General features: G+C 45.8%; 1 protein-coding gene across 2 annotated transcripts in view; it reads left to right on the forward strand.

Annotated features, from left to right (window-relative positions):
• Positions 1 to 20,024, forward strand: part of Slco3a1 (solute carrier organic anion transporter family member 3A1) — a 297,128-nt gene that overhangs the window by 234,730 nt on the left and 42,374 nt on the right. For both annotated transcript variants that reach the window (XM_076851396.2, XM_076851395.2), the window contains exons 4-5: positions 152 to 415; positions 15,272 to 15,436. In XM_076851396.2, the coding sequence (XP_076707511.1) occupies positions 152 to 415; positions 15,272 to 15,436 (429 nt within the window). The remainder of the gene's footprint in view (positions 1 to 151; positions 416 to 15,271; positions 15,437 to 20,024) is intronic.

A 20,024-nucleotide genomic window follows, 5' to 3' on the forward strand; every position in this document is an offset into this window, starting at 1 on the left:
GCCCCAACTTCCTTAATAAGATTCCTCCCTGGTCTCTTTCTAGAGCCCTTAAACCTTTGCACCGCAGAGCCTCTGCTGCTCAAGTCCTCAGCAATATCTCCATGGCCTTTGTGTCCCTTCCACTCAGCTGTGCTCTCTCCTTCTTTTGCAGGTAACCTGGACATCACTCCAGACGACCCCCGCTGGATCGGAGCCTGGTGGGGTGGCTTTCTGCTCTGCGGTGCCTTACTCTTCTTCTCCTCCCTCTTGATGTTCGGGTTCCCACAGTCCCTGCCCCCACACTCAGACCCCGCCATGGAGAGTGAGCAGGCCATGCTCCCAGAAAGAGAATATGAGAGGCCCAAGCCCAGCAATGGGGTCCTGAGGCACCCCCTGGAGCCAGACAGCAGTGCCTCCTGCTTCCAACAACTGAGAGGTAAGGGTAGCTCTTCCACCCTAGGTCCGAATAATAAGGAGATAGAAATGGGAGGGGATGCAGGAAAGGGTGGTACTCAGGACTGGGCGCTAGAGGACTTGAGTGGAGGCTGACTCATATTTGTTGTGCATGACTGCCCCCTACAGCCCTGTGCTTATGGCCAGACTTGCTTGCTGAGAACAAACATAGTCAGCATTTACTGCTGGAACCCCAACGGTTAATGTAGGACCTGATGTCCAATAAGCATATAAGGAAGAACACAAATGGGGAGTAAGGAAGCAAAACCTTCCAAGCAACTCTTTTCAACTCTTTAAGTCCACTTAGGAGAACCTTGAAGCAACAAAGGGTTTTTGAAGTAGACTCCCTTTGTTGGTGCACACATTCTTTAAAAAGCCACATCCAAAATGCGTTTCTTCAGATTCATTGTCCTTCCTCTGCTAAAGATGAGAGATGTGTTCCTCCAGAAGTAAATGCCAACCCCCTCTTGGTAACAGAGCCATCCAATGGAATGCAGCAAAGCCCCGGCTATCGTTTTTAAAAGAAAAACGAGCCCAGCTTTTCTGACAAAATGGGTGAGGAGTAAACAGCGATGCAGAATGAGAATAAGAGGTCCCCCCAGGTTCCTTCCATCTTCTGCACAGTCCCTTCAAGGCAAGGAAAGTGACAGAGTGGCTGAATGTCACCCAGCAGCCTCTGAAGCAGCTCACTGTCTGTCACAGCCGCCCCCTGGTGAGCTACGTGTGGTGATCCCTAATTCACAGGACTCCTTGCTTGGGTCCAGTGAAGCACCTGCTGGATTTTAGAAATGAGCAGGCTACTGCAGGCAGGAGCAAGGAGGGGACACTGTTTCCCTGGTGGAATAAAGGCAATGGCCAGTCACCTCTTTGCACAAACTGAGCACTCAGCTGCTGAGACAGCCCTTGGCATTGACAAATGCAGCCCTCCAGGACTCTCTTTGATCTAACACTAAGAGTCTCTATGCTGAGCATCTGTGTAGCAAGATGCACCTGCTATGGATGCACAAGAGCCTTGGATTGCCTCATATTTGGACCACCGTCTCCTCCTCGGCTGCTCAGCCACCCTTCACTTCTCCCTGTGATGTTTGCACAATCACACAGTTCCTCCCTGAAAGTACTGTCCTGCAAACAGAAGCACTGCCTGCAGAAGACTGTTAATCCTACCTGTTAGTCCATTAGGCATTGAAAGGATGTATGTGATTTCTGAAAAGACATAATTTAATAACATAATATCATGTCTGATTCCATATTCCATTCCATATTCCAATGCTGGGATTTGGAATTATCTGTAGAAGATCTTAAAATTCATCTAAGTTCTAGAATGCATAGGTAAGTGAAAGGGCCACCTAGTTTCATCCTCAGAGGTTGCCTTGGTGGGGACCACCCTCCTGGATATATTTTAGAACTTAATTAATAACAGAGTTACTTCTGGGAGACTCCAAGCTGGCTGGAGGGTGATGCCTGCTGCTCCTCTTTAGCCACAGAGACCATCCCAATAACCAAACTCACAGGAACAATTGGATGACACAAGAGTGGGCTTGGCAGAGGACACCCAGAGTGGTAATGCCCGCCTCTCCTGATCTCTCCTCACCCCAGTGTGACAGCCCTGTCTTGCAAAAGGATCACAGTAATCTTTCATCTTCCATCTCTGGGCTTATAAAGATCAAAGAACTCACCACCCTATATGGGAACAGACCAGAAGCCAGCAAGGACAGCCTGGGACAGGGAAACCATAGCAGCAACAACACATAAGGGCGGGGAGATGACAAGCAGTGAAGAGCCCACCTCTCCCAAGAGGAGCAAGGAAAGGATCAAAGGCAAAGCTGAACCGAGTCTTGAGGGGCTGTCATGGCTTCAGAGTTCCTGAGATCCTACTGGGGGTAGGGCACACAGTGGTGGCTTAGTGGCTTATATCCTAGAGCTGGTACTTCACTAGGGGAGGGCTGCAATAGGTGAGGTCAAATCAAAAACAATATAAGCATTAGGTGGGCTGTACCTAGCATTAGGTGAGCTGACAGGTGCACAATTAGGTGGAAAGGTCTGGAACACACTAGACCACAAATGATCAGAAGTTGTGATCTGTATACACACCAAATTCTGATTTTTCTGATTAACAATTCCCAGAGGCAACAGGAGAGGAAGACTGTGTCTCTAGAAGACTCTTCCCCAGAGCCAGAGGATAGCCTTATGAGCTGTTATGCTAATAAATCTTACACAGGCCAGCACATGGAGAAGGGGCCTGGTGCTTGCATTCATTCTTTCTCCCATGAGACTAATGGTTTTGCCACGTGGACATTTTCACCAAAAGCACAGTACAGTGGCATGGTGGCAACCCCAAACTAACTTTTCATCCAGTTTTCAGCCTTGAAAGCCCCTGTGGTCTCCAGGCAGTGAACTACATGTTTATGCATAAGAATAAGCTGAGCAATGTTGCACTTACCAGAGGAATTAACACGGCTCTCAAAACCTATAGGTTGCAGTTGCTCATGTGTTTTTGCTTGAACTTGCAAAAGGGTTTCTTCTTCTGCCATCAATCTGTGTCCCCTGAGTGCTCTGAGTCCCCACCTGGGTTCAAATCCAGCTCAGCCACTCTCACTGGGCCATGTCACTGTACTCTGCTAGGCTTTACCATGTGGGATCTAGTTTAATCTTTACCACAGCTGCAGGAGGATGGTATTATTACTTATGCCCACTTACAGAGAAAATTGAGCTGTGGTGATATGGGAGTTTGGGTCTGGGGTTCATTTTTTCAGGGTACTCCCCTCAAGAAGCAGGCTTCGAAGGTTGATTTCCAACAAAGCCAGCCATCAGTTGGGTTTGTAACCCTTAACCGAAGGTGAAGGATGGAAAGCAGAGTCTTGTTCCAGAATAGCCCAGGAGTCCCCAGCTTGTAGTGACTGTCAAGTAAGCATTTTCCAAAGCAGGCAGCAGATGAACAAATGCTTGGGTTTATTAAACTCCAGTAACTCCCCCAGGTGGAAGCCTGCCAATCCAAGGCACATTTTGCATTTCAGCTGTGCCACCAAATAGCTTTTCTTTTAAGTCCTGGCTCTGAAGGCCTCCTCCCTGATCTTGCTCTTTGAATGGCCCATCTCTGTCCCAGGTAGCTCCCTCTGTGCCTAACACTGTTCTTTCTTCCCTAACCCATGAGTAAGCTGTGTGTTGGCTGGGACTACACCTGGCATGGCCTTCTGAATCTAGGAGATGCTCAGCTTTTTGCAGAATTCTTTGTGAAAGGCTGCACCTGGAGAGAGGAAGGAATTAAAGTGACTGTAATAGACAGTATTGCATCACTGTATATGTTAAATTTCATATCCAGATTTGTAATAGGTATTGGGCTCCTTTTGAAATAGACATGTATAGAATTATCAGCTAGTCCCCATTACAGGTCATATCCACAGTCTTGCATTTCATTATAAGTTGTCTCTGGTACCCTCGGAAGCCTTGACAAACAGGACCTAGGACTGTTTTATAGCCATATATCTCTCCACCTTCACCCTCATAGTCTCCGCAGTTCCTGAAAAGCATCTGAGATGCTCCTCCTTGCTACTGTTTCTTCCTGGAATGGTTTTTCCTCCTTTGGATTCACTTCTGGGCTGGGCTCTGTCCTCACGTTCCTTGGAAGCCTCCTATAGCCCCTCTGTGTGCATGTCCCCATGTGCCCAGGACAAGATGAGCTGCATTTCTCTATTGCTCATGAAGCCCCAGCAAAGCCTCTCCTACTGTGTTACCATGGTGGTCTGGCTTCTTGTCTGTATCTTCCAAAAGACTGTGGGTCTCCAAGGATGAGGCTTTATTTTATCTGCTCATTTCTAGTGAGGAGCACAGTGCTTGGCATGTAGATGGCATCTACATAAAGTAACAAATGCACACTTTCTTGCCAGTGTGCACATGTGTGCTCCCACACATGTTAACAGCAGTTGAGGCTATTTCCCCTGCACTGCTATTGAATACCCCCAGCCTGAGGAGGCATTGGTGCCATTTTACAGATAAGGGAGTTGAGGCTTAGAGGTGGAAAGGAAAGACTTTTGAACTCTGGTGAAGACCCTGATGCCTGTCTTTTTAATCATGACATTGTTCTGTTTCATCTAACAATAAATGACTCTCTTAAAGAACAAGTGACACCGCCAGGTACAAACTGACTTTTCGGCAGTCTATTAAAACTTTGGCTGTCACCTAGAATAGCACAGATAGATATACCCTAAAGCAATGGGTCTTGCAGACAACTCTCCAGCCTAAAAGGCAGGGAAGGACACCCTCCTGTAAACACTGGCACATCCTGAACTTCTAGCTGGATGAATGTAACTGCTCCAGAGGTCCCAAACCTGCAGGGCACAACCTGCCTTCCATCACTGAGAGACCAGAGCAGTCAAGAGCCGAGTGCTCTTTCTTCCATGTCCTTCACACTTACCTATCTGTCCAAGTTACCTCTCTCTGTCCCAGAAAAGATACCCAACTGGGAGACAAGTGGTGGCTGAATGGGTTGGGCAGAACTAGGGTGCCAGGCTCAGAGTCATGAAATTGATCATCCAGACCCGTAATTTCTGCCACTGGGTCCCACAGCAGATGTGGTGGGGGTTGTAACTGACCTCTGTATGACTTTCCTGGACTTTGGAGCTTGGGCTGGGGAGTGGTTAAACCAAGTACCTAGGTTCCCTACAGCTGGGACTGAACCCAGGTCCCCAGACACCACTTGCAGTATGCTGTCTGCCGTTTCCCACAGGATTCACTAAACTGCTAATGAAATGACTAAGGAGGATAAAGGGAATCCGCCTAGGACCCAAGGCCCTTCCTGTGTGTGATAATGGTTACTGCTTCACTTGCTTTTCTCCAAAAGAGCATATGTAGAACCCCAGCTCTGGAGGAGACTCACGTTTAGAGAGCTGAAATGTGCTGGGGCCCAGGGCAGCCCATAACTCACTTTGCTGATTTGGCCACGCAAATCACTGTACAGCCTGCTCCTGCCCCTGGTCTCTCCCACACTGTAGTCTGCCCCAAACCCCTCCAGTCTGTTTCTACACTGAGACCCTCTCAGAAAGCACCCATACATATCACTACCTGCTGCTTAAAAAGAAAGAGGCCAAGCCCTTCCGAGGCTATTCCAGCCTCTCTCACACCTCCTGCTTGCTCCTTCCATGCCTCTCTTCCCAGCCTCCTTTTAGTCTCCCAAATTCCATGGGGCTCCATTCCTCCCAGGAACTTTGCACTTGCAAAGTCCTGGGAGGAATTCTGAAATTCTGATCCCCTCTTCAGACATCTGCTCCTCACCTCATTTGTGGAAGACATTTTCATGACCTCCTGTCAGAACTCCTTCCAAGGCTTGTCATCACTTTATCTGTAAATGTGTGCTTATTTACTTCCTCCATCAGCCCAGTCAGGGCAGGGACCACGTCTGCTTTTGCTCATATCCCGGTACACAGCAAGTATTAAATCCCTGCTATCTGATAAGCAGAGGAGCAAATGAACAGCTGGACATGCATCACCAAGCCCAGTGCAGTTTTCTGCTTTCCTTACTGTTTCCCTGCTGCCATCCCACCACCACCTTGCACTTTGGCCTGTGTGTGACCTTCCCAAGGACACGGGCCTGGTCGGAGTCTCTTGGGTGCTGAGTGCCACCATCAGCCCACCAGTGACTCACCTGCGTCAGGGAGGGTCCATGGGACCAATTGTCAGAGCTGACTTCCCAGGTAACACTGGGCTTCATGGGATCACTTGCCTATTTTTAGCAGGTGTTCCACTTGCTGGGCAAGGGACAGATTCACCACCCATTGCAGGACTTTACTCACACCCCTGGTTTCTGACTTTCTGCTAGGCCTCTTCCATCCCCTATCAGTTTAGCAGTCGATTTGGGCTACATTTTTCTTAATTAGGAGCCTGTGCCTTTCAACCAATTGTTATTGTGAGGAGCCTGGTGATCTGAGAGTCCTTGTTCTGAAGGCTAAATGGCTGAGTGTTTTTTATTGCACGATTTGTCTTTAGAACTGTGCTCTTGCCTTGTGTAGATTTCCTGTGAAAATCTTCTTTCTTGATTCTGTGGTGAAGGGAACCATCTGCCCTCCCAGACACTTGGAATCCTGGGCCAGGCGGTAGGAGTTGTTGTTATAGGTCCCCAGGGACCAGGCTGGTCAGTGGCTTGATTATGTTCTTATCGGTGTTGATGGAAGGCCTGCTGGGACCTGCACCGGGGGATATGTCTGTGGATAAGCTGCTGTCTTCAAGTTATTTCATCAAAGCCACCAAGACATACATGTGTGAGGGCACCTAGCCTGATGCAGGCATTCTCTTTGATATTCCTGAAGCATTTGTTAAATGAATGAGTAGAGGAAATAACCAGAAGGCAGTGTTTCCCAAAAGGGTTTCCTTGAAACACAAGTCCTCTAAGTTGCTCAGGGAAAAAACACATCCACAGCATAAGGAAAGTGGTTATGTGCCATGTAAGTGGGAACCCACATGCACTGTGACCCTCTTAGAGAGCCATACTTTATATTAGCCCATTCAAAGCTCTGGGGAAACCAGCTGCAAGAATACTGGCTGGCTTTGTTTTACCCCAAACTTCTCATACCTGTGTGACTACAGACCTCTCTTATTCATGTTCCACTCCAGCCACTTGGCAGGGGCAGCTGGAATGCAGACTAGAAGGTGACGTGAGGAAGGATGAACTGAGGACCTCACAGGGAGGGCTTGCAGACCCCCAAGTTTGGAGGTAGCATTGAAGTCTGATCTAGAAGGAGTAGGACCCCCAGGAGGAGAGACGAGAAGGGCTTCAGGCCAGGAGGCACAGGCAGGCAGAGGCATGTGACAGGAATATCCAAGGCGTGGACGGAAGGTACATGTCTGGTGTGGAGAAGGGGATTTAGAAAAGGTCATAGTCGAAGGCAGGCTGGGGGAGTTCCTGCAAACAGCCAAGTACCTGGGATCTGAAGCTGCTCAGTCAGTTCCTAATAAAATTGTAAGTGAATGACTGAAAGCCTTGGTGTTGACCTTCCACAGTGTCTGGACTTTTGCCAGCCAGGGGTTGGAGTCAGCACCACCTGTAGAATGTCTTGAAATGCCCCATGTGTTTTCATGCTCACTCCAGGAATGCTGGTCCTGCCGGAGGCCCAAGCAGCTGGATGTCTGAAACCCACCCAGAGAACTGTTAAGTGAAATCCCAGCTGAAAATGAATGCCAGAGGCAATGGGGGTCCTGTGAGAGGTACCCACTGGGGACCGACAGGTCAGAGCTGTTCCCCCAGCAGTTGTATATAAGTTGGAATGGTGGGGGAAGGGAAGGAACCCTTCCACAAATAAGCTGGGACACTCTGTGGGCTCTGGGGCCCTCTTGGAGATGGATGGTGACATTGGCACATTGAGCATTCTGGGAAGGTCTGCTGTACCCAGAGCTTTAGGAAGTAACATCAGGGATCCTGGGCTTCAAGGGGGGCATTTGCCACAATTCAGGCGTTTCGCCTCACTGTCTCTTTTCTGTATGTTACTGTTTCTCTTTCCAGGAGTGAACTCCCACATCATTAGAGTTTCCATTTTCACCAGGGCTAGGTGCAGTCAGCGCTGTGCCTCTGAGGTGGGGCACCATTTTCCCCGGGAGAAGGTTCTGAGAGGCTGGTGTGAAGTAGGGAAAGTGACTGTTTGCTTACAAAAGACTCTTTATTCCCTTAGTCATTCTCTGTCTGCCACCTCTGCCATGGGAAGATACAATATTTGGGTCTGAATAAGATGCGGCTGCTTCCCAGGCTCCTTTCTTTATCTCTGCATCCTGTGGTGAACCTGTGCATCCTACTTCCCTCTCCAGAGGAAGGCAAGGGGCTAGGTGACACCAATTTGGAGTTGCAGCTTGCAGGAAGCTGATCATCCACAGAGGTAGATGCTCTGTTCCTGATTTAAGCTGGCTCATGGGTTTGGCTGTGTTAACTCTTTTTCTCTTGGGCCTCCCAGGTGGGATTATAGAGTTGGTGATCATAACAGAATCAATGGAATTGATGGGCTCTGGATTGTCCTGTCCAATCCATACCCATCGGACACTTGGCTTCCATTCTAAATGCTTGTTTCCAGTGCTGTGGTTCCTCATTTGTTAACACAAACCACAACATTCTCTGTACAAAGGAAGCCTCCCCCTCTGCCCGCTGCCTACTAAGGACTAGTGAATACCTAGTAGTTACTTCTTGCAAGCCTGCAATGAGAGGGTTCCCAGAGGCTTCCTTGACAGCCTACACAGAGATTAGGGGACAGACTGGATCACAATGATGGGGCTCCAGTGGGTCCAAGGCTGGGGCCAGATACCAGCCTGGGGCCAGTGTGTGGTAGACACTTGCTTCCTCAGAACAGTTCCAGACACTGCAGGTCTCCTTTCTACCTGGACTTTCCCCCACCCTTACCCAAGGGAATGATTTAGGCACCTCAGGAATCACCATGGGAATGAGGAAGAGATGCACACTTCAGATTTCTGGCCCTACAGGCAAAAAAATCATTTACCATGACTTTATGAGCTAATTGTTCCCACTTCTGCCATGGACCATGAACCTGTGGAATTTCCCTAATGGTTTGATCATACATTTTTCTCTGTTAATGGTTTTGTTTGTTTGTTTGTTTGTTTTTAAGAGACTGGACTAGTCCTGTTCAGGACTCTGCAATTCATTCATTCATTCATTTATTGGATTATTTAATCCATCTTGCATTTATTCAGTATCTGCTCTTATGGGACATGGCACCCACGTCCAGTGATGAACCCTCTCCGTCCCTGTTCTCAGGAGGACCTAGGCAAGGTGTTGGTGTAGTGATGGTAGCTCACACTGGGCATATAGGCACCAACTCAGAAGCTGCTAAACATTCATGCTAGATGATTTTGCTTTATTTTTCATAGGATTCACTCTACCTTGGGCTCACTTTTTTATCTCAGCCATAGTATTTTTCCACATCTTCATTATTTCTTCCCTCCTCTTTTCTTTTTGTTGTTCTCATTGTTTATGATTTAGGGGTTTTCATTTACCTCACCCCAGCTTCCTCCCCCTCGGTTTTCTTGGGTCCCTTGCATTGTAAAGCGCTTTGTGGCAGCTCAGCTTGCAGAGAAACAATTTTTTGTCGATTCAAATCCCCATGAAGGTTAAGGGCATGGGCTCGAGTCCAGGCTAACATGAATTGGAATTTATCCTGCTTCAGTGCTCAGCGTGGTATTCTTGGTCAAGGTGGAGTTCACAGCCTCTTAAGAAAGCATGGATTCCTCTGTCTGAAATGAAATGATAAGACTCCCTGCAGTTGTGATGATAGAAAAGCCGAAGCACGGTGCCCACCCAACACTAGCCCAGCAAGCAGCAGCTGTCATTGTTACAATTCCCTAGAAGTTGCATACATTGGCTTCAGCTCCCCTTAATAATGATGCATTGGCAGTGATGGTACTAAAGGGAAAAGTCAGGGCTAAGTTCAGGAGAGATCAAAAACGAATAGACCGAGTGGAATCTGTACTTAGTCTCCCAGGGACCACTGTCTGAGCTCTCTAACTCCAGGGAAGGGCAGTGGATGAGGACATTTCCCTCTTCATCTGGCCTGTTGCTTGGTCCTCTGGAGGAAGGGCATCTCTTTGGGAAGCCCTGGGCTCCCCTCATTCACACAGATGCATCCCCCCCAGCAAGCCTGGTGTCTTCATGGCTCCAAGGCACACCACACAAACAGCAAGGAGCCCAAGGGATCACTCTCTAATTTGGCCACAGATTACTTTTATTGATGGTAATTAGGATTCTCATTGAGCTCTTAACCTGTGTGCCTGAGATCTGGGGACACATGCTATCCCTGCTCAGGTCTTATTTAATCTTTCCAGCCATCCATGGGGTGGAATGATGTGCTCCAATCACAGACCTACTAAGTCTTGAAGGCAGAATTCAAATTCCCATTACCTGGCTCCTTAGCCCAGATTCTCAAACATTGTTTTCTGCCAGCTTCCTCGGTACACTATACAACCGTTCCTTCAGGTCTCCTTTGCTTGCTTGCTTTTATTTCTCCTTCCCTCTTGTGTTTTTCTTAGTTCTCTTACTTGGACTAAGCCTCAGATCAGATTGGAAACATTTTCCTGAACCCAAGTGGGAATTTATTTTACATTATTATATTTCTAAGAATTAAGCTGCATCTTTGATTGCCAGGAGTAGCCTGCACATTTAATCTTCAAATCAAGGGCAGCACCTCCTGGAACAACACCCTCACTGTGAGCATGTACTGTGCGGTGGTACCAGGGTTCTGAGTCTGAGTTCTGCTGTGCTTCTTCTCTCACTGTGGGACTGTGCTCTGCTTCAGTTTTTGCATCTGTAAGTGGGGCATTTCAAGGGTCCTCAAATCACAGATTTGTTGGGAGAAGTAGGTTGTGTGTTGATGAGCCGATAGGCAAGCAGTTGGGATACTATTTGGCATCCCAACATTACTTTCATGATGTCTTCAAATCTGCCATTCTCCCTCCTAACAAACCCACATTACATGAAGTGACAACCCTGCAGGAATGTCTTCTGAAAGCTTTCAGTAGAAATCCTGTTTTTCCTAGAGACAACTCCCCTATTGCTATTCCCAATTTTGTGCCATCCTGCTGGTGATAGCAAGGGGCTCTAGAGGAGAGCTGAAAAGCTTTCCCTGGTTGGTGGGACTGTAATTCACCCCCAGCTGCCACCTTCCCAGGACGTCTCAGTAGGTGGGAGGAAAATGGCTGGGGGGGAGGCTGCAGGTGTAAAGTGGCCTGGTGTGGCATTGGCTCACCAGTTGGCTTGTTGGACCAGCTCATTAGCCACCGCTTCCTTGGAAAGGCTTATGTGACAGGCTTAACAATCTATTTGAATGAAAAATCTTGAAACACTGGGTTACCCTAGGCTCAAGCTCAATGAGAGCCCTTCCTCAAACTGGGGTTTTGAAAGGAAGGCTGAATCTTTGACGAGGAATCATCTTGTGAGAGTGCAACCGGTCATCACAATAGAGCCAGAGACGGAGGAAGAACCTGAGAGGAAAATAGTGGGATCCAAAAAGAAGCTGCCATTTCCAGAAGCCCATGAGCTTTGTTTAAAAAAATAAAAAGTCCTTCATGCAAATAAGGCCCACCGATGCTTCTCCGGGCCTTCAGTCCAAGGCTTCTGGAACTTAATGATTTTCACATCTAATTCAAAGAGAAATTAGTCATTCGATATTAAGACAAAAGCAGGCAGACTCCTGTCTTGACAAGGAGTTCCTCCCACGGACGAGGAATTATCTCTGGAATAATTAAAATGCTTGCTGAAGTATAAAAAAACGTTCCATTAACTGGAGTTGCCTTTGTTGAGCAAGGGCCCTTCCCATCCCCAAACAAATCATGACAACTCTGATCAAGGACAAGGTGATACTGGGGCCTAAAGAGATATGGTGATCAAAACTCAGATCATCAGTCAATTCTGAGCCAGAGAATAAGAGTCTCCAATTAGAGGATCCGGGTAGTGTCAGCCAGCCCTGCAGGGGTTTAAATTGTAACGGAGCATGGCTGTGGCGCTTTACTCTTCTGGAGTCCCCGACTCTGAAGGGACTGCTCCCTGACAAAGGAAATGAAGCCTACAATAAAAGCATGGTGAAGGATCATCTTCCTGGAATGTCCCCAACTTGCCCATTCGTCATTGGCAATGTTTTCAGAGTCTAGACGTCTTGATTCCAAAAGGACACAGGGCTTGAGTCACACTGTTATTATCTGCCAAAGCATATCAACAACCAGGACCATCAGACTCCTTCATTCCAAGGAAGTGCCCCAATCACCTGATGCGATCTGTGCTGCTCTCTCTATAGTGTGAGTGTGACGTGCCATGACTTGACCACCCAGGCCCTGTCACGATGTGCCACACACGTGTCAAGTTGGCCTTCACCCAAGGGCAGAGTCTTGGCATCCAAGGGTCGCTTCCACATGAAGACCTCATTGTCCTCTGCCTGTGCCCAGTGTGTTCATTGTCTATATTTGTTAAATCACATTTTTAAACACCACGCAGTCAAGTTTTCTCTAAATATTGGTACACCACTTAAAAATAATATGGACTTAACAAAGGAAAGTTTCCTAACATTTAAACATAGATTTTAAAGGTAAACACTTCTAGGCATTTCTTTGAAATGGTATTTCTAAAAAGTCAGATTATCATTCATGTTTAAAACCCTATAAAGAACAGTCAAAGCAGAGACATAAAGACCACACTTGAAATGAAGCAGGATCTAGGAGAATGCATACTAAGGGTTTAAAGATGTTTACTTCCCATCTACGTTCTTCTTCATGCCCTTTTAAAAGTTTTTATTTTCATTTGTGCATTTATTTGAGATTGCCTTCCTAAGTCTTTGTAAGAGACAAAGAAACCACTACAGATGAGCTGAGGCCACCAGCTGTGGTGGCTTCTCATTTGGAACATAGAATCAACTGCTCAGCCCAAGGCAATTCTGAGCTTCCAATCATCTGGCTCCACCCACTTTCATAACTAAATTTCTTTTCTTGTGTCAAAGGATCCTTAAATCCCCACCTTTTATAGAGATTTTTATTTTGGAACTTTGTTATCTTTCATAGGGATGATAAATTTCCAGTTTTGTGTATCTGGCAGTTCCTGACCCATTGTTCTGTCATTTTGATTTATTAAGCTTGTCTGTTAACATTATTAAAAACTTATGTGTCTCCTATTATTATTTTATTCTAATTAGTTGGGCCATTTAGAGGTTTTATCTCCTAGGAGATGTGATTGAGCCTGTGTAATTAGCTCTCTTCTTTAGGACAGCGGCCTAATCCATCACCTTGGAATGCAGCATTGGGCTCTCTGCCCACCTGTTTATTTCCCAGGCCACAGGCACTGGTTGAATTTGCCGAGGCTTAGTACAGTACCTGCCTCAGCTGAGACTGTGTCTGATCTTCTCCATGTATACCACGTGTCACATATCCCCCACTGTTGTTGTTCTATTCTAGCAGAACAGAGTCCCCTGACTTCAGTCACTGGCACAGCACCTTTATAACATTTTTCTTACCTATGTACCACTTATACCATTACTTCTTATTATTTACCCAAGGCTGTTTGTTATCATTGTTGATATGAGATTTGTCTTAAATAGCTTTAAATCCATTTACTTGTTTAAACCTGGAATCACCTTGAGCCGTAACATTCGACACATCAACCATAATTCATTTAACTGTTTTGTACTTAGAGTCGGCCCTCCGTATGTATGGGTTCTGCATCCACAGATCCAACCCACTGCAGGTTGAAAACATTCACTAAAAAGTTGCATCTGTACTGAACATATATAGACTTCTTTTCTGATCATTATTCCCTATACAATATAGTACAACAACTGTTTACATAGCATTTTTGTTGAAATAATAGCATGAGTGATCAAGATGACTTAAAGTGTAGGGGAGAATGTGCCTGAGTTATATGCAAATACTATGCCATTTTATATAAGAGACTTGAGCATGCACAGATTTTGATATCTGAGGGGAATTCTGTCCTTTGCCCCTGCAGATCCTGAGGGACAGCATCCCATATGAAGATAAAGGCGTGAATGTTGAAGTGACAGTGTTGTCCTACTAACTCAGAGTCCTCTTGTATGCTGCCAGGATATATCATTACTCTGTATTTGAGGAAAACTAGCTGCAGACCATGTGCCAAGGACTCTAATTGCTGGAAACATCCAAGAGATGTGCTTGTTTTCAAAGAACTTAAAAAAAAAATCTCATTCTTAAAAGCACCAATGTAAAAGAGAACCTTTGTGGCTTAACAACCACATACTTTAAGGTAAATAGGGTACAATAAATAAGATTGAAAGACATGCCCTCAGCGCTACTGGCTCCCTATGCTGGTAAAGAGATGAACAACTTTCACCCACCTCCTGCTCTCCTAGGAGCCCTGAGCACTGGGAGATAGGCAGAGGGGTCTTCCAAGTTAGACTGGATGATAGGAAATGATGCCAGAGGAAGAAGGTGCGTATGCAGCAACAGTTTGGGGTCAGAGTATTGTAGTAGATGAGCCCCAGGCACAGGGACTTGAGTGGGGAGAACCTGGGTGCAGGTGAGAACAACAGCAAGAGCCAGAGGGCTGGGATGGAGGGAGGGAAGGGCATGCATAGGGACATGATCAGATCACTGTGGGGCAGACACTAGCCAGGACCCAGTATGGATTTCATCCACCGCAGGGTTTTGAGCAGGAAAATTATGTGAGCTGATCTCGCCAGCTACCACATAGGTAGTGATTATATCAAGAGTGATACCCAGGACTCTATAGTCAAGTCGCTCTTTTGGACCCCCAAGTGAGAAGTGATAGAAGCTTTTAACTAGGGAGGCGTCGAGGAAGTGTTGGATTTGGCTTCTGTTTTGTAGAAGACTAGGATTTCATTTCTTTTTTGCAGCTGTTAAGATTAAATACATTGACACTCGTATAAAGTATAGTAATACTTTATAGTACTACTATATTCAAATAGGCATGTTGATATAAATGTGTTAACATATACATAATTTAAAATATATGCATTATAGTTTCCCTTTGGACAAACAAACTCCTCTTTTGCAGATGGAGGTAGAAGAAATATCTTGTGTTTGCTTAAAAACTATTTTAGTGTTTCTTCCTTATTTCTTACAGTGAACTATAAGAAGAGGCTTAGTGTAGTCTGCTACTTTGGTAGAAGATATTCAATTGGCAGAATATCAGGGTATGATTTGAAGTGAGAGTCTTCTCAATTATGGATGGCCTATAAGATACAGGTTTTGACCTGAGCAACCAGGTACCACCTGATGCTATTATAGAGATGGTCAAGAAGGAGCCTGTGGAGCAGGAAGCCCTAAGATGGGAGCTCTGTATGTGTGACCTTGATCCTCTGCTTTCTCTCACTCCCTGCAGTGATCCCCAAGGTCACCAAGCACCTGCTCTCTAACCCTGTGTTCACCTGCATCATCCTGGCTGCCTGCATGGAGATCGCGGTGGTGGCTGGTTTTGCTGCCTTCCTGGGGAAGTACCTGGAGCAGCAGTTTAACCTCACCACTTCTTCTGCCAACCAGCTTCTTGGTGAGTGTGCCCCCAGCCCCATCTCCTCCAGTCCTGTACATAATGCTCAAAGAATTTACTGAGACCCCATGAAGAGCCCAGCACTGGGCTAGGCCTATAGCAGCCCAGTATGCATGTGGTGTCAGCACACAAGGAACTTCCAAGTTTGTTTTCAGTATAATATTTACCTACCAGATGCAATTACTAAGATACCTAATAATGAAGAACAAAAATATAAATGTACATAGGAATCATTGCAAGAGGCCAAGAAGCAGATAGATTGGTATGAACTAGGAAAATATGAGGAAGATCTGATGAAGGAAGAAAGATGAATCTTGAAAGGTTAGCAGGTTTTCATCAGAGTCATAGAGAACAAGAATATTCTTGGCAGCATGAAACCCACAGTTAACAAAAAGAGAGCTTAGAAGGCATGTCTGTACCCATGGCAGACATAACTAACAGATCATAGCACTTCTTCCCAAGATCAGACATAGCTTTATCATCCTTTCAGGGCAAACTCCAGGCATTGACTCCCAGTTGTTTGGAGTTGGCTTAACTAAGAAAACCAAGTTGCCTTTGTAAGATGCAGTATTACTTATGCAGGGTGAGAAATATGATCCCACAGCATGTCTTAGCTTGATTTTCATTTTGTGGCAATTTATTCTTTCCTACTTCAAATGACCAGGAAGCTGCAGTAGTTGAATTGATCAGCTTAGATGTCAATTAGTATTGGATGGAACAGAGACACAGAAGATTAGGGTGAGGGAAGAGTCAACCATGCGTTTGTACTGTGGACAGTCCTTGGCATCATTTGTGAAAACTGGAAATAGCAGGGAGGAATCAGATCTGTGGGGAGCATTACATATTTGGTCTTGGAGTTGCTGGGTATGAGACATCGAGGTATGTGAGGTTGCTCATATTTTCCTAGTTCATACCAATCTATCTGCTTCTTGGCCTAAGTATTTGGTTGGGGGCTCAAGAAAGGGATCTGGTTTAGTAACAGAGAATTATAGCAATACAGTAGTATGTATTACATGGTAAAATTTAGTGTGGATGGCAGTTGAGGACATGAGAGTTGGGTTTATACAGGGGAAATATGGAGAACTGTAAAAGAAATGGTGAAACCCCAACCTGAAGAATCTGTAGAGAAATTTAAGGGACAGCATCCAAAAGAAATCCAAAGGGTGTGGATCATGGGAGTTGAGGGAGAAATTATTTCAATAAAGAAGCAAGATGGAGGCCCAAATAAATGTCTCTGTGGGTGGGCTTTAACAATAAGGACGTTTCATATCCTGTGGCAGAGCTGTGTCCATGATGTGGCAATGGTGGAGCCCATCCTGTAGGGTGGAGAGTAGCCCAGGAGAGGGGATTCAGGGTATTGGAGTAGAGAGCAGAGCCGGTGTGGCTAGGACAGGAGAGACTGCAGCAGGGCCCTTGCAGAAGAGAAAAGGAAACTGGGTAGACATCCCTTGACAAGAACGCTTGTATTCCCGTGCAAGGGCAGAAGAAGGACATGTGACTGAGGTTACTGAGAATGTATCAGTAGAGCCAAGCATTGGAGGGGACTCTAGCCCCATGGCTTTTATTGGTCTCTATTAAGTAGGAGTCAACATCTGTTAAGAGGAAAGGAAAGGTAAAGTCCTCTCATCTTCTCCCTTAAAATCTCCTGTCACTTCCTGAAATTGCCATAAACATGCAAAGGTGCTAACCATCGTGAGTCATAAGGGAAATGCACATTAGAACCATAAGGAGATGATTTGACACACCCAGCAGACTGATGGTGCCAAGTGTTGGTGAAGATGCGGAGCAACTGGAATTCTCTTGTCCTGCAGGTGTGAGTGCAAGGTGGCACTGCCACTTTTGAAATCTTTCTGGCGATACCTATTAAAGCTAAACATATGCCTGCACAGTGATCCATCGGTTTTGTTCCTGGGCTTCAGTCCAGCAGGAATGAGTGTTTAGGTCCACTCATTTATATATGCATACAGAACAATGTTCGAGCAGCTTTATGCATAATAACTCTGAACTGGAAACAGCCCAAATGTCTGTCAACAGCAGAATGGATAAATAAATTATAGACTGTTCATCCAGTGGACTGTTACAGCATGCGAAAGAAAGACGTTTGATATAGGCATCCATGGAGATGAAACTCTGAGTTGAAAGACGTCAGACACAAAAGGAGAACATATTTCTAGGAATTAAAAAGAGGAATAGTTAATTAAGTTGAGAGAAGACAAAATAATGGTGACCCTTACAGGAAACTAACTAGGAAAGGCTGCTAGAAATATCCTCAGTTTGATCTGAGGAGTGGTTATAGAGGGTCTCAGGTACAGAAGTTCATCAGGCTGCTGATAAGCTTTGTGCAATCCATAGGACATAACATGTCTCAATTAAAAAAATAAAATAGAGCACAGTGATGTGGCTGGATCACCCTCATCTGCCAGGAATCTGCTAAAGGAACACAACCTTATTTTTCTTCATTTTTACTGATAACTCTACCACGCACTATTTCCTAAGTTTTGCTTCCACTTTAATTTTAGCAAAATGCAGTCAGCCTTTTAATACCTGCCTGACAGAGAGAAGGTAAAATATACCTCTTTATAATTGAAGTTATACCTCCTTTATTATCTCCAAGATCTCTCAGGTTTAGCCCTCCAGCACCCGAAGAGTTTATCTCCTATCTACTGATTTCTTTGCTGCTATTCCTTGTGTTTTGATTACACTTGCACAGTTGCTTCGACTTTGGGAATGTATCCTATTTTAGAACAGATGCCTAAGTTTTCTATCGACAAACGAATCGATAGACTTCAGGGCAGAAGGTCAAAAAAACAATTTCACCTCCTTTTGCCTGTTTGTCTCCTAGTGATTCTGCTGGTTAGAGCATTTTTTTGCGGGGGCACTTCTCCTGCACCCAGCAATCAGGCAGCCAGCACACAGGCCCTCTCCCTGTACCCTGCCCCTGGCATCACTCCAGCCCTGGCATTGCCAGGAGGGCCAGCTGCAGGAGGAGCTGGCAGGAGGCACTTAGGGAGGCTCATTTAGGGAAATGCTCGATGGGCGGCTCCTGCAAACCTGAAAGATGGGGCCCATGCATTTATCCCAGCATATTCAAGGCAGGGCTCTGGGCCACCCACAAAGTCATCCTCAAGGAGGGGCAGAGTTCAGAGAAGAGAAGCATGTATGATTGAGGGACTGATGGCATTGATTTATGAGTGAAGATAAAAAGGGCTTAATCTGCATAAGTTAACGTAATGAGGATGGAGTTTTGGTCGGGGAAGTTCTGCTAGCGCCTGGAGTGTTAAAGGCATGCGCACGAATCAGGGAGGGAAAGGGGAGGCTGATGATGGCTTGGAGAAAAGGTGCTGGAAGCAGGTTGCCATGGTTACCATCATCACCAGGTGACACCCCCATGGTCTCTGCTAGAGAAATGAGACAAAACCTAGGCCACTCTCTGGGCGTGGGCACATTGTCACTGATGCTCCTCACACAGATCCAAGCTTCTTACTAACTCACACATTCTGACAATGATACTTGAGTGTCCATCCTTGTGGGGCACTGTGTTAAGGCACTGGGGATCCAGGTGGGACTGGGCAGAACAAATAATGTTCTAGACCTCCAAAAAAGACCTAATTCTTTTTTTTTAATAGTCATTATTTAGGTGTAGTTGGACCTTTATTTTATTTACTTAGTTTTATGTGGTGCTGAGGATTGAACCCAGGGCCTTGCATATGCCAGGCAAGTGCTCTACCACTGAGCTACAACTCCAGCCCCAAAGACCTAATTCTAATAGATAAGAAGAAATAAGAAAACCAAAAATATATGAAACAACTTTAGACAGCAGGGAGAAGGATAAAAACTGTAAATAGAATTGGGTAGAAATAAAGTATCCCATGGTCAGGTGCAGGGTCCAGTCTAGAGAAGGTGATCTAAGCAAGCTGTTCTGAAGAGGACAGGTCCAGCTGAGGAAAGACACAGACAAGAGTGTCCCAGGAGGGGGAAATGCAAGTACAAAGACTGGGAGACCTGAACTCTTCAGTTCTTTCCAGGGAGAGAATGGAGGGAGAGTGGGCATGATTGAGACTGGGATAGAGGCACACCGGACCACCTCAGGAAGATCATTTCTGTATTAAGGGAGGGACACCAAGCACTGAGATGCCAAAAGCAGCAGGTGACAGAGAGATATGTTTGTTTTAAGTATGGCTTGTGCTATTTTCTTGCCGAGCTAAGCCTCTCTGATTATATTTTCTTACCCTAATATTAAAATTAATTTGCATTCCCTTAGCACATACCAGCTGGTTGATGTAGTCGATTGACCTAGAGGTCTGTTGATTGGCAAGGAGGAGGCAGCTTGAACTGGAAAACTGGCCATGCATAATCTACGCGGTGGATAAATGACACATAGTAATTTAAAGCTGAACTGTAGTTAAAATGAATCAGAACAGAGCAGAACCAAACAGGAGATTGGAACTCTGGATCCTTTGGTCCTCCTAAAATTCCATGGATCCCTGAGAATCAGAAAAAAACAGGCTTGGGTCCTGTGCCTTTGCAGATAACTTTGTGTATAAGAGAGAGGAAAGGAAAAAAAATATTCACCAATTACTCACCAAGA

This window comes from Callospermophilus lateralis, chromosome 3, assembly GCF_048772815.1.
Source record: "Callospermophilus lateralis isolate mCalLat2 chromosome 3, mCalLat2.hap1, whole genome shotgun sequence".
Classification (NCBI taxonomy): domain Eukaryota; kingdom Metazoa; phylum Chordata; class Mammalia; order Rodentia; family Sciuridae; genus Callospermophilus; species Callospermophilus lateralis.